The 15600-nt window shown below is 41.3% G+C and overlaps 1 protein-coding gene across 1 annotated transcript in view; it reads left to right on the top strand.

Annotated features, from left to right (window-relative positions):
* The window catches only part of srms (src-related kinase lacking C-terminal regulatory tyrosine and N-terminal myristylation sites), a 66545-nt gene that overhangs the window by 41931 nt on the left and 9014 nt on the right, over positions 1-15600 (top strand). The window contains exons 5-6 of the mRNA XM_043710454.2: positions 682-840; positions 14628-14809. Coding sequence (XP_043566389.2) covers positions 682-840; positions 14628-14809 — 341 coding nt within the window. The remainder of the gene's footprint in view (positions 1-681; positions 841-14627; positions 14810-15600) is intronic.

A 15600-nucleotide genomic window follows, 5' to 3' on the forward strand; every position in this document is an offset into this window, starting at 1 on the left:
AATGAATTGCAGATGATAACAGAAAGGTGCAGCCTTGATGTTTTGCTGAGATACTAATGCAATTAACCGTGACCTATTTGAAATTTCACTGACAGTGTCAGAATATAAAATAAGATAATGAGTGCAAATTAATTTACTAAACTTTGTAAACTTGTGACCTGTTTTGACTTCAGGACTGTAAGCTCTTGGAGGTAAAAGATAAGCAGGAAACATTGTCAAATTGAGGATAAAACTCCACAGGATAGATTTTATATTCCCCATGGGCAGGTCTGAAGGCAGGCAGCCTCAGAAAATCCAAAGGCAATCCACTTAATGGCCTCTTGAGGTCCTCATCTGGTCCTTTCCACTCTTTTACTTAGTGTGAGAAAGCCCACTGTGTGGGGGCTGATGTTGGTCAGGGATGGGGAACTTGCTTTGCCGGTGTCCATCAGTCTGAGAATCAGATCCAGCATTATTTTTTTTTCCCACCTTTGCTTCTGCCAAGTTTGATCGTGCGCGCATGTTTGTATTAGTGAATTTGCTCCACAGTCATATGTGATCTCATTCATGACCTAAGTTAGCAAACTCTTACATCAATTCACATACTATACTTCCAACTCTTCTTCACAGCAGTGAGCAGATTACAAAAAGGGCTAAAAATGTCAGTTGATATGTAATGAATACAACATTTTATTTACGCAGATGATATGATCGAGGATGAGTTTGTTAAAGAAATACAAATTATGAAGAATTTCAGCCATCCAAAGCTAATCCAGCTACTTGCTGTTTGTTCAATTGAGGAACCTGTTTACATTGTGACAGAACTCCTGACTAAAGGGAACCTCCGGGAATACTTACGTGGTTAGTATTTGAAAACAGTAAAATGTCTGGAGAGTTAAATTAAATAGTTAGCTCTTTCAGATAGCTCTCACAAGCATAATACCGACTAAGTCATCTCTATTTCATGCTGTAAGATTATACATGTATTTCTATATGAAACAACTTTAAGCCACATATTTTACTGCATAATAATAAATGTTATATCATCCAAGAAACTGTTTTTTTTAAATTAGACAATCTCTAAGTACAATTTTATTTGGTTGAAGAAGTAGATAACACAGTTGCTCTTATCTTGCTCATAGTGTGTAAAGTTAATATTAATCATGATGAATTTAGAATCCTAATCATCTGATCTGTAATATTTTTGTTTGGAATATAATAAAGTCATAGAGTTATATAGCATGGAAACAGATCCTTTGTTCCAACACATCCACACCGACTAGATATCTTAAACTGATATAGTCCCATTTGCCAGCATTTGGTCCACATTTTTCTAATCCTTCCTATTCATGTATTATCCAGATGCCTTTTAAATGTTGTAAATGTACCCACCTCCATCTCCTGTTCTGGCAGCTTGTTCCGTACATTTACTACCCTCTGCGTGAAAAGGTTGCCCCTCAGGTTCCTTTTGAATCTTTACCCTCTCATCTTAAACCCATGCCCTCTAATTTTGGACATCCCTACCCTGGGAAAAAAACCTCAGCAATTCACCCTATCCATACCTTTCATGATTTTATAAATCTCTGTAAGATCACTCCTCAGCCTCTGTTCCAGAGAAAATAGTCCCAGCCTATTCAGCCTCTCCCTTTAGCTCAAACCCTCCAACCCCAGTAAAATCTTTTCTGAACCCTCTCAAATAACATCTGCCCTTTAGCAGGAAGACCAGAATTGAACACAGTATTCTAAAAGTGGCCTCACCAGTGTCCTGTACAGTTGCAACATGACATCCCAATTCCTATATTCAATGAAGGTAATCAAGCCAAATGCCGCCTTCATCACCCTGTCTACCTATGACTCCACTTTTAAAGAATTATGCACCTGCAACTCTATGTTTCTTGTTTAGCAACACTCCACAGAGCCCTACCATTAAATAAGTCCTGCCCTGGTTTGCCTTACCAAAATGCAACACTTCACATTTATCTAAATTATCCTCTATCTGCCACTTGTTGGCCCATTGGCCCATCTCTTGAGATAACTTTAAGATAACCTTCTTCACTGTCCATTGCACCACCAATTTTGTGGTCATCTGCAAACTTACTAATCATACCTCCTATATTTATGTCCAAATCATTTATGTAGATGATGAAAAACTATGGACTGAGCACTGATCCTTGTGGCGCACCACTGGTCAGAGGCCTCCGGCCAGAATATAATCCTCTACCATCATTTTCTGTCGCTTACCTTCAAACAAATTTGAACGATATAGTTCTAGTCACTCATAATGTGGGAAGGGAAAATTCCTGAGTGACATTGGTCTTCAAAGTTAGCCATAGCCATTATTGCATAAGTGGGAAATTAGGTTAAACAAAATGTTGAAGAAAATCAGCAGGTCTGACAGAATCTGTGGAGAGAAACAGAATTAGGTTTAAAGTTCAGTGGGACTGCTCTTTGGAATCAAAAAGGACTAGGAAAGTGATATAGGTATCCCCCGCTTTTCGAATGTTTGTTTTATGCAATTTCGCTTTTATGAAAGACCTATATTTGTTCGTATTTTCATGAATCCAAAGTGGATTTTCGCTTTTACAAAAAAACGGCGATACTTTTTCCCATCTAAATCATGCACCTTCGCTTTATGCCATTTTCAGCTTACAAAAGGATTCCTGGGAATGCTCTACTTTTGGATAATGGGGGCTACCTGTAATTCTATGCTGCAATAGAAAGAGAGCGGGTCTAGTGGAGCAAATGGTAAGGGTGCCCAGAGGAAAAGACAGAGTAAGTGCAAATGGAAGTAGAGGAAGGGTATGGAAGGAGAATAGGTATTAATGGTAGATGGTAATTAATTGCAGAAAATAGGTCAGTTCTCCTGAGAGTAAGCCCCATGCAATCAAGACACTTGAGGGGAGGGGTAGTCAAAATGGAGGACAATGTTCACGGTCTGAAGTTATTGAACTCAATGTTAATGTGTGAAGACTGTAAAATGTCTAAGCCAAAAATGAGGTTCTGTTCCTCTAGCTGGCATCAGGCTTCACTGGAACAATGCAGCAGGCTAGTAAACAAATGTGGGCATGACACTGAGATGGTGTTTTGAAATGGCAAGCGACTGGAAGACCGGGGTCATGCTTGTGACCGAGCCGAGGTGTTCAGCAAAGTAGTCACCCAGTCTGCATTTGGTCACAGCAGTGCAGAGGAGACCACATTGTGAGCATCAAATACAATAGACTAGATTGAAGGAAGACCGAGTAAACTGCTAAGGAGGGAGGAGTTAAAAGGCTAATGTTCCACCTTGTGCAATTGCATGGGAAGGTGCTATGGACGGAGTAAAAATGTGTTGGGAGTGAAGGAGGAATGGACCAGAGCGTCATGAAGAGAACGGTTCCTGCTGACAAATTGCTGACAAATCACGGGGGAGGATAATGTATTTGGTTGTGGCAGCCTGCTGGAGGTGGAGGCTTATCCTTTGAATGTAAGGGTTCATGGAGTGGAAGATGAGGATAAGGGGAACCTCCTATATTTGTACTTAGAGGAAGGAGAAAGGATAAGGACAGAAATTACAGGAAGGATATTATTAATTTGGAGAGGTTTTCAGTCGAGATTTACCAGCATGTTGCCGGGTATGGAAGATTTGAGTTATAAAGAGAGGTTGGATAGGTTGGGACTTAGGTTGAGAGGCAACCTTACAAAAGTTTAAAAAATAATGAGAGGTACAGACAGAGTTAATGGTAGTTGTCTTTTTCCTTAGATGGGGGACTTCAAGTCTAGGGGGGATATTTTTAAGCTGAGAATATAGAGAATTAGAAAAGACATGAGGGGCAAATTTTTTTACACAGAGGGTGGTTAATGTATGGAATGAACTTCCAGAGGAAGTGGTGGATGCGGGTATAATTACAATGTTTAAAAGACATTTGGATAGATACATGAATAGGAAAGGTTTGAAGGGATATGGGCCAGGAGCAGGCAGGTAGGACTAATTTAGTTTGAAATTATGGCCGGCATGGACTGGTTGGACCAAAGGGTCTGTTCACGTGCTGTATGACTCTATAAGTGCATGGAATAGTTTTAGACATGGCTGACAGCTGAGTCAATCACTGTGGGAAGGAATCCTCTGTTGAGGAAAATGTAGGATATGTCAGAGGCACCTGTGTGAAAGGCAGCATCTTTAGAACAGATGCAACAGAGAAACAGAAAAGCAAAATAGAGTTCTAACAGGAAGCAGAGTGTGAGGTACTGTCATCAATTTTGCAGTTGGTGGATTTGTAAAGAATGAGTAATACAGCAAATTGCTGCTTGTGTTTGGGTCCTTGGCAGTAAAATGTCAAGGGTTACATGTTTTACTGAAATTGTATGGGATGGTACCAAGTGAGTACAAAATGAATGTGACTTAAAAAAAAGACTATTTGACTCCTGTTCTGAATTGCATCCAATTTCTACAATAGAAAGAATTACTACAATGTAAAAATAACAGTATACATTTGCCATAACAAGGCTTGAAATATGCATAAAAAGTGAATAACCTCACTGGAATTGTTCAGCTATCAAGACATTTGAATTAGGCGGAGGTGGGCACTGCAGCTGCTGGAGATTAGAGTCAAGATTAGAGTGGTGCTAGAAAAGCACAACAGGTCAGGCAGCAACCGAGGAGCTTTTGCCCGAAACGTTAATTTTCCTGCCTGATCTGCTGCGCTTTTCCAGCACCACTCTAATCAAGATATTTGAATTGTCTGGCGTTCAAAGGTTGAGAAGACATTGGGTTGCATTTCGCAGTATACTTGACAATTCTGAGCACCTAAAAAGTATTGAAAGTGGGGCTATAAATATAAAAATGGAGGACAATGTTCACGGTCTGAAGTTATTGAACTCAATGTTAATGTGTGAAGGCTGTAAAATGTCTAAGCCAAAAATGAGGTTCTGTTCCTCTTGCTAGCCATCGGGCTTCACTGGAACAATGCAGCAGGCTAGTACACAATGTGGACATGACTTTGAGATAGTGTTTTGAAATGGCAAGTGACTGAAAGACTGGGGTCATTCTTGTGTTCAGGGGTGTTCAGTAAAGCAATCACCCAGTCTGCATTTGGTCACAGCAGTGTAGAGGAGACCACATTGTGAGCATCAAATACAGCCTCCACCTCCAGCAGACTGCCACAACCAAACACACTGTCCTCCCCCCTGATTTGTCAGCAATTTGTCAGCTTGTTTAAGCTAGCTGTGGGTGTTAAATGTTAAGGAAATGGTTTTTAATCAGAGTGTGTTGTTGATAATTGTAAATTTGACAATACACATTTGGATCTTCTTCCATCTCACCATGGATTCTGAATTATGCCCCTGGGGGCTATGATGAAAGTTGGCATGAAGGGTATAAAGAAACAGGTGGGGCCATGGTTAACCATCAGCATATGAAGTATAAAAGGCCACCTAAAATGGGGGAAAGGGCACAGGTTGGTACAGAGGGCATGAGGGATCATGGGGTCAGGTGGAGGTTAGCATGAAAGCTGTGTGAGAACTTGGAGGCATGTGGAAAGCATGGGTTGACCTAGAGAGGTTATTGCGTGTGGGTGAGGGCCAGATAACTTTCATCATAGAATAATAGAGTCCTTAAGTGTGGAAGCAGGCAATTTGGCCCAACAAGTCCACACCAACCCTCCGAAGAGAAAGCCACCCAGTCCCATTCCCCAACCCTATTACTCTACATTTGCCCCTGATTAATGCACCTAACCAACACATCCCTGAAAACTATGGGCAACTGAGCATGGCCAACTCACCTAACCTGCACATCTTTGGACTATGGGAGGAAACTAGAGCATCTGGAGAAAACCCATGCAGACACTGGGAGAATGAGCAAACTCCACACAGACAATCACCCAAGGCAATTACAAATGTATACTGTTATTTTTACATTGTGATAATTCCTCCATGACCCCAATGTGCATTTTTTGTTTAACAATGCAATAAAATCCCACAGCACTATGACAGTTCTTTAAAACAAAACAAAATAAAGAACTGCAGATTCTGGAAATCTGAATCAAAAACAGGAATTATTGGAGAAACTCAGTTGGCTGGCAGCATCTGTGGAGAGAAAGCAAAATTAACTTTTCAAGTCTAGTGACTGTTCTTCGTTCTAAGTTTCTGATTTTGTTTCCAGTCTTTTAAACAGTCCACCTCAGCTCCCTGTGGCCTTCTTTCAGACGTCAGCAGGCACACCAATGATTAATACCTGCCAAATTTTCACAACTCTGCTCCTGGCTTGAGTTCAAAAATTCAGGCCAAATTTTTAAGTACATTTTATGCCCACCTGAAGAGTGCCCAGATGAACGTTCCCAGCATATCTACCCCCAATGGATTTTTAGAACCATACTTCTATGAGCTAAACATTGTCAAGAAAAGAAATGTATTATGATGCTAAATGCTTTTACATCTTCAATTCAATTTGCCTTTGAAAATTGGACGTGAAAATCTCCTAAATACAGGATCCCACTCTTAATGGTCAAAATACGCATAGTTGAAAGAGCCTGAAAAAATATATCTGTGGTGTTGAACCTGCATACGGCTGGTCAGAAAACACTGGGAAAATGCTGGAGATTAAGTTTGTCACAGAACAAGTTTAGCTTTCTGTGGCTAGGGATATTGCATTGTTGTTACACCATCACTCTGCATTTAAGTACTGAAAAAAGAAAGAGATTTCCGGCTACACTTCCCCATTTGACAAAATAAAGAAGGAGCTATAGTTCATTCCTGTCACTGGGATCTGGTAGTAAGACTATATTTCTATTATATATATTTTAATAAGCCTGAATCATGAAATTTGAAAGTTCATCCTTCAAAAGGTTTACTTCCAGTTATATAGATGCTGTGATCAGAGGTCCCTGGTTCTGATTGAGTTTTCTAAACTAGAACACCTTTATATATTGAAGTGTACAGTCTTATGCCATTTGGGGAATAGTGTTGTAAGAGACTCACTGCATGTACTGCATCAAGAACCAAATGGGAGCCTCATCACCTTCTCCCTCTATTCCAGAAGGCATTAAGATCACAATTCCAGGTCAATGTGTAAGAATAAAGCTACTGGACAAATTTATTTGCAAGTGATATTGTATACAAAGATTCAGTGGTAATTCAAGTAAATGCAGTACTCGACTTAAATGACACTAATACTGGATGGAATCTTCCAGGCTACCGGAGATGAGGGAAGAGTCAGGAGGACTAGAACACGGTTGCATTGAAACAGATACCTGATGCCTTTCTGCATCCACCAAAGTAATTTCCTCCTGGGAATGCCTTGATCAATCAATTAATGATGACTTAAGGACCATTAATGGTTTATTCCTGCCTAGCTACAATTTCTCTCATAGTTCCAAGTTGGGCAATAACAGGGAGCTCACCTGCCAGGTAAACCTGTGCAGGATGTGTACCATTTGGATGATGAGGTATTGACCTGCAGTCATTTCTGATTGATCAAGGGCATGTCCAGGGAAAAGGTGGTGGCTGCAGCTGGCCAACCCATGTCCTCGCTTCTGACCCCTCTGGCCCACCTCTCCTCGGAATCCTGAGTTGCACACCTCCCCAAAACAACACTTCCTTTTGTCCCTGATTGCTACTCCATCCCAGGAGTTTAATTTCTACTTGTGTGACTGATGGGCACTAGATCAAGTGGCCTTCGCTCTAGGAGGGTATGTGGATGTCTTTGTGCCCATGAGACATCTACGTGACAAAGAAGATTCCATGTAGTGTTGCAGGGCAAAACAAATACCATCTGAAATTCTAATATCCTTTACACATTCTATCACATCTAGCAATATCACAGTGCTGAATGGGATAGACTTCAAACAGACCTAGTGACACAAGACTGGGCATCCATGAGGCACTGTGGGCTATCAACAGCAGCAGAGTTGTATTCCAGCACAATCTGTAACCTTATGGTCCAGCATATATCCACCACTGTACCATTGCCATCAAGCCAGGGGATCAGCACCAGTTCAATGGAGAGTGCAGGCGGGCACACCAGGAGCAATACCAAGCATTTGTAGAAATGAGGTGTTAACGTAGTGAAGCTGCAACACTGGACTACTTGCATGCCAAACACTGTAAGCAGCAAGTGACAGACCGAGTTAATCTATTCCACAATCAGTAGTTCAGATATAAGCCCTGCATCCTGCAATGTCCAGTCATGAATGGTGATGAACAATTAAACAACTCACTCAAAGAGAAGGCTCCACAAATATACCCATCCTCAATAACGGGGGACCCCAGCACATCAATACAAAAGATTTGCAACAGTCCTTTAGCCAGAAGTACCAAGTAGATGATCTTTCAAGGCTTTATCCAGAGGTCTACAGTTTTAAGACTGTCAGTCTTCAACCAATTTAATTCACTCTGCATGATGCAAAGAAATGACTAGAGGCCGGGATGCTGCAGAGGCTATGAGCCTTGACAACATTCTAGCAATAATACTGAAGACTTGTGCTCTAGAAACTGCTGTTCTCCCTAACCACACTGTTCCAGTACTGTTACAATATTGGCATCTATGCAACATGGAAAATTACACAGCTGTGGGACAAATTCAATCTAGCCATTGAGTGATGGAAGCTGTAATCAACAGTACTATCAAGCAGCACCTGCTCAGTAATAATTTGCTCAGTGTCGCCCAGTTTGGGTTTTGCTCGGGCCATTCAGTTCCTGACCTCATTACAGCCTTGGTTCAAACATAGACAAAAAAGCGGAATTCCAGAGGTGAAGTGAGAGTGACAGCCTTTGACATTGAGGCCACATTTGATTGAGTGTGGCATCAAGCAGCCCTAGACAAACTGGAGTTAATGAGAATTGGGGGTAAACTCTCTGCTGGTTTGAGTCATACCTGGCACATAGAAAAATGGCTGTGGTTGTTGGAAGTCAGAAATCTCAGCTCCAGGATATCACTGCAGGAATTGCTCAAGGCAGTGTCCAACCCCAACCATATTCAACTTATTCATCAATGACCTTCCCTCCATCATAAGGTCAGAAATGAGGATGCTTGCTGATTGCACTATACTCAGCACCATTCATGCCTCCTCAGATACTGAAGCCAATCCATTTTCGAATGCAGCAAAACCTCAACAATATCCAGGTTTGGGCTGATAAATGGCAAGTAACAGTCATAGAGATGTACAGCACAGAAATAGACCCTTCGGTCCAACCCGTCCATGCCGACCAGTTATCCCAATCTAATCTAGTCCCACTTGCCAGCACCCGGCCCATATCCCTCCAAACCCATCCCATTCATATTCCCATCCAGGTGCCTTTAAAATGTTGCAATTGTACCAGCTGCCACCACACCCTCTGGCAGCTCATTCCATACACATATCACCCTCTGCGTGAAAAGGTTGCCCCTTAGGTCTCTTTTATGTCTTTCCCCTCTCATCCTAAACCTATGCCTTCTAGTTCTGGACTCCCCCACCCCAGGGAAAAGACTTTGTCTATTTATCCTATCCATGCCCCTGAAGATGTTATAAACCTCTATAAGGTAACCCCTCAGCCTCCAGGGAAAACAGCCCTAGCCTATTCAACTTCTCCCTTTAGCTCAAATCCTCCAACCCTGGCAACATCCTTGTAAATCTTTTCTGAACCCTTTAAAGTTTCATAACATACTTCCAAAGGAAGGAAACTAGAATTGCATGCAATATTCCAAAAGCGGCCTAATAGTCATGCCCCACAAATGTCAGGCAATGTCTTCTCTGACAAGACAGAATCGAACCATCACCCCTTGACAATTGAATGGTATTGCTATCACTGAATCTCCCATTATCAACATTCTCAGGGGTTATCATTGACCAGTAACTGACCTGGACTCGCTATGTAAATTCTGTGGCTACAAAAGCAGTTCAGAAGCTAGAAATCCTGCAACGAATAACTCACCTCCTGATTCCACAAAGCCTGCCCACTGTCTCCAAGGCACAAGTCAGAAGTGTGATTAAATATCTGCTACTTAATGGATAAATGCAGCTCCAATAACACTCAAGAAGCTTGACACTATCCAGTACACAGCAGCCCATTTGATTGGCACTACATCTACAAACATTCACTCCCTTCACCACCAATACTGAGTAGCAACAGTGTTTACAATGTACAAAATAAACTTCAGGTATTGACCAAGCCTCTTCCAAATCCATGATCATCTAAAAAGACAAAGGCGAAAAAGAACACCACCAACAAGTTCTCCCTTAAGCCACACTCCATCCTGACTTGGAAAATAGTTTGCCTTTCATTCAAAGACACTGGGTCTGGGAATGCGTCCCTAATGGCATTGTTCAGATACCAATACCAATTGAACTACAGCGGTCAAGTTGGCTACTCACCACCACCTTCCCAAGGACAGCTAGGGATGGGGATTAATTGTTGGCCCAGCAAGCAATACCAACATTCCATGAATGAATAAAACATGTAGCTGCTTTGAATTGAATCCTTGATGAACATTCTATGAAAAATGACATTACATGTCACCTCTTACGTGGCACAAATATTTAAATAGACTGAAAACCATGGAACTGAATTAAATACACTAGGGTGTCAAAGGAATGAGCCATCGCAGTACATTTGCTTTGACAACTGTCAGCACATATTATCCAGATTTTGTGTATTAGTGCTATTAAACATCATACAACTTGATCTGTTCCGAAAAAAAAGCTGCCTTACTGGTTCAGAGTTGACAGTGTGGTGCTGGAAAAGCAGAGCAGGTTAGGCAGCATCCAAGGAGCAGGAGAATCGATGTTTCAACATAAGCCCTTCATCAGAAATTAGGCTTGTGGGCCGGGGGTTGCTGAGAAACAAATAGGGGGAGTGGTGGGGTTGGGGGGGAAGGTAGCTGGAAATGCGATCAGTAGATGAAGGTGGGGGAGAAGGTGATAGGTCGCAGAGGAAGGTGGAGGGGACAGATGGGAAAAGTGATGGACAGGTCAGGAGGGTGATGCCGAGTTGGAGGCTTCGGATTGGGATAATGTGGGGGAGGGGAAATGCGGAAACTGGTGAAATCCACATTGATCCCGTGTGGTTGCAGGCTCCCAAGGCGGAGAATGAGGCGTTCCTCCTCCAGGCGTCAGGTGGTAAGGGTTTGGTGATGGAGGAGGCCCAGGACCTGCATGTCCTTGGCAAAGTGGGAGGGGAGTTGAAGTGTTCAGCCACAGCTCAGTGGGGTTGGCTGGTGCAGGTGTCCCAGACATGTTCTCTGAAACGATCCGAAAGTTGGCGTTCTGCCTCCCCGATCTAGAGGAGATGACGTCGGGTGCAACAAATACAGTAGATGACATTGGTGGAGGTACAGGTAAATTTCTGTCAGATGAGGAAGGATCTTTTGGGCCCTTGGACGAAGGTGAGTGGAGTGGTGTGGGTGCAGGTTTTGCACTTCCCGCGGTGGCAGGGGAAGGTGCCAAGAATGGGGTATGAGCTGGTGGGGGAGCGTGGATCTGATCAGGGAGTCATGGAGGGAATGGTCTCTCTGGAACACTGATAGGGTTGGGGAGGGAAATATATTCTGGTGATGGGTTCTTTTGTAGGTGTGGAAGTGGCGGTGGATGATGCGATGTATAGGCTAGGGCTGTTTTCCCTGGAGGCTGAGGGGTTACCTTATAATTGAAATGAGTCTAAAATGTCCTTATGTGTCTATATATTTAGAAAATGTGTTAGCTTATGTGCAATTGAAAGAAACATCAGTTGTTAAAATGCTTTTATAAAATATGCTCTTTTATAAATCTTTCAGAAATAAGAGTTTTTTTTATCATTGTTTGAAACTTTTCTCCCCATCTCACGTGAATTGTACTCATTGAAGCAAGTTACAGATTTGATCCCAGAAACCTCCAGGAACAGGGAGAGTAACGTGTGAAATTACAAGTCTACACTGCCAAAACAAAGTCTTGCCCATCGGCAGCAGATATCAGAGATTCAGGAAAACACTGCTTATGATTTTCCGTCAAATAAATTAATGTTCACAAATTTCTGAACATTGTTTTGTTGAATTTGCAGCCTATAGGAACACAAAAATATGTAAGATTTGTTCAAGATGAATTTGGTCTCTTGAGTGTTCAACTCCAGAGTTCAAAAACATACTACTGACCTTTGTATTTCAATTTATTTTCTTGCCAAATTCATGCCCAGCTTTCTCAAAATGACTGATGTTATCAGCTTGATTGTTTGCTGACTAAATGTGTCATTCAACAGTAGCATGCAGTTAGTATTCTTCTGTTGAAGCTTTTAAGTGCTGTCAAAGGTCAGACAGACTATAGATTTAATGCCTTAACCCCCAAAATGGAAACCAGGTCAACACAGAAGATGATGTGGCTTTATTTGGAAGATAAATTGCTAATTTTTCCTTTTTATGGCTGGCCATTTGAAAGAAAAGCTGACCTACAGCCAAATATGATTTTTTTAAAAATTAACCATGGATGGCCAGACTGACAAATTTCACAACTGCATTCCATGGTTATCTGCATCAAAATGCAGCTACTCATTTCAAAGCAGTAACTGCTGCAGACATGAACTGATAAATTATCTCCAGCATTTGCAAATGAGCAAAGTATTGCAAGGGCTCCTCAGTGAGAAAGAGTGAAACTGAGATAATGCTGTACTGAAGGCAAACTGAGAAGTTGCTCTTTCTATCTCCATCCCCCTTTGGGAATGGTTTGCCAGGTTCGGTAAAATCAATCAAAACCAAGAGAAATCCATGGTTTGGTTGCTCAATGGTTAGTACTGCTGCCTCATAGCAACAGACACCCAGGTTTGATTCCAGTCTCGGGGGTCTATCTGTGTGGAGTTTGCACATTCTCCCCGGGTCTACATGGTTTTCCTCCGGGTGATCCAGTTTCCTCCCACAATCCACATATGTGCAGATTAGGTGGATTAGCCATGGGAATTGCAGAGTTGCAGGGACAAGGTGGCTGAGTCTGAATGGGATGTTCTTTGGAGAGTTGGTGTGGACTTGATGAGCCAAATGGCCTGTTTCTATAGTGTGAGGATTCTATGATTCTAATTGCTGACTAAGACAGATTACAATATGGGAAGCTGTTCTATAAAACTACATCCAGAAGAACAACTGGCAACGTTCCCCAATTTGTTATGGTTCCAGGTGAAGTAATTCCAATTGTTAAGCTCCCAAATTAGGAAGGATGAACAGTTTTCCCTGTACACCAGCCATGTCAGTTGGTCACAAGGTTAATTTACTAAGACATTTCTTCCCACATGGATACCTTTGTCCCAGACGCAAAAGAATTATGTTTCAAAGGGAGCCAGTTACTCATGTTTGTCAATCAATAAAAAGTGAGTTTATTAATAAAGAAATGCAAGAAGAATTGGTAACACAACACCCATATGGATTAGAAATAAGAGGTTAGTCCTGAAAGAGAGAATTTTAAAAACTTAAGTCTCTGAATTGTTAATGAAGAGTGGATTATTGAACTTCATGTCTGTTGGAGTGGAAGATACCATAGTGGTGACATTGGGAAATAAAAATTTCAAGATTCTTAGTTTTGTAAGTTCGTTGATATTCTGTAGTTTTGATTCATTTTGACCATGACAGAATTCCAATGTTCAGGACAAGAGACAGTCCTTTTGTTGTCCTCTTCCTTTTGTCTAGCTTGCTGGTTAGCTGATGGCTAGCACACAGGCCCTTTTCCTGCATTGTGGAGGTGACTAGGAGATAGTTCTTCAACTGTAACATTCACAGCATGTTAACAGTTGAACTCAGGCTAGCACATATGGTTACCTTAACCCACTGGCACACACTCAACCACACTAGCATATGCTAGTAAAATAGAAACTGGCCTTTTAACACTTTCTGTATTCTTCAAAATGAAAAACACAAAATGTCTCCGCACGTTGGAACATAACGTATAGGTGGTTGTCCCCGCTATCTTTGTAGGCACCAAGAGATGATAGATCAGTCTGTTTTTACATGTCTCTTTCCCCTTAGAAGGATTGTTGTTTGAAGTTGGCTTTGCAGCTTTAAGTGTTCCATTCCATGCGTCTTTCTCTCTCCAAACAGCTATTCAACTTATATCGTGGCGATTTTTAGCTATATCAGGTTTCTCTTAGAACTCATTTTGAAAAGATAAATTAAAATATTTGCAGTATTTTGGAATCCTGACCCATGGTCTTGATACTGTACACTCCCTTGTTTAACTTCAATTTATCGTAAACCACTTGTAACCTATTTGTGTCTATGTGATTTGAGGGAGTAGGGGGCTGTGTGTGTAAGGGGCATGACTGTACCAATGTTACCTAGCCTTTCTTAGTCAAGGAAGATCATAGTTTTAATAAATCTACCTTGTTCTTCGTTTAATCCAAGGAAACATGTCTAATCAAATTCTTCATAACCTTAAATTGTAAATGATGGGCAACTTGTACACTTGTCAAAGCACACCCAGTCTAAATTCCAAAGCTAGACTGTGTTATGGTGAAATCAGAAGTGGGAGAATTAGATAATGCAATTCATATCTCCTTATCTTGGTAATAACATACCTCATTTGAGCTTAGCCCCTTACATTAAGCAGAGAAAATGATTTTGCCATTATTCTTGATTGGATTCTAACTCAGTTTAGCTAATAAACAGTTTTTGTTAACTAAACACATGTGAAGAGCTGACTTTAGAAACTGAAGTACAATAGCAGAGATATATATGTGTATTTAATTTCTAGGTGATGAAGGAGCGTCATTAACAACAACTCACCATGTATACATAGCTAGCCAAGTGGCTGATGGAATGGCTTATTTAGAACAACATAAATTTATCCATCGGGATTTGGCTGCAAGAAATGTTCTGGTTGGAGAAGAGCTCACCTGCAAAGTCGCAGACTTTGGATTAGCAAGACTAATCCGGGTAAGTGACATTCAGATATTCCACTCCAATGATGGAACTAGTTTTATTAGGATTTTACATCACCTGTTTCAAAGATGAAATGTAAACACCTGCTGAACTTATAGAACAGGACACTCTTTGATAATGCTTGGAATTGGATAGTATTGAAAGTTTCAGTAGTTTCTTGCTTATGTCCTTATAGTGTTCTGGCAATGAAATAAACACTTCACAAACAGTTGGGTGTTTTTTTTCTTCAAAGTCTGTCAACCTGTTCCAGAAATGCAGAGCTTCTTATACCTGCACCTGTGCTCCCACGCCTATTTCGGTGCACAAAGCCGGTTGTGGACCCGTATCGATAATGTAGCTGAGTTAGACTAGGCAAAAGGAAGGGCTTTTGCCCGAAACGTCGATTTTACTGCTCCTCGGATGCTGCCTGAACTGCTGTGCTTTTCTAGCACCACTCTAATCTAGAATCTGGTTTCCAGCATCTGCAGTGCTTGTTTTTACCTAGGAAAAAAGAAGGACCAAGTGAGAGTCAATGAAGTATATTGCTGTATCTACATTCTCATACACAAGAACACTGATGACACACACACTCAATCAACTATGTGACAACTCTTTCTGATATTTCCACTACATGTTTGTCTTCTGAATTTTCTAATATGTACCCATTTAAAAAAAAAGATACCAACTGGCTTACTTTTTCACAAAATGATTTGGAGATGCCGGTTTTGGACTGGGGTATACAAAGTTAAAAATCACACAACACCAAGTTATAGTCCAACAGGTTTAATTGGAAACACACTAGCTTT

The sequence above is a fragment of the Chiloscyllium plagiosum genome, unplaced genomic scaffold (genome assembly GCF_037043375.1).
Source record: "Chiloscyllium plagiosum isolate Xiang-an unplaced genomic scaffold, Cpla_swu_hap1 HiC_scaffold_15, whole genome shotgun sequence".
NCBI lineage: Eukaryota > Metazoa > Chordata > Chondrichthyes > Orectolobiformes > Hemiscylliidae > Chiloscyllium > Chiloscyllium plagiosum.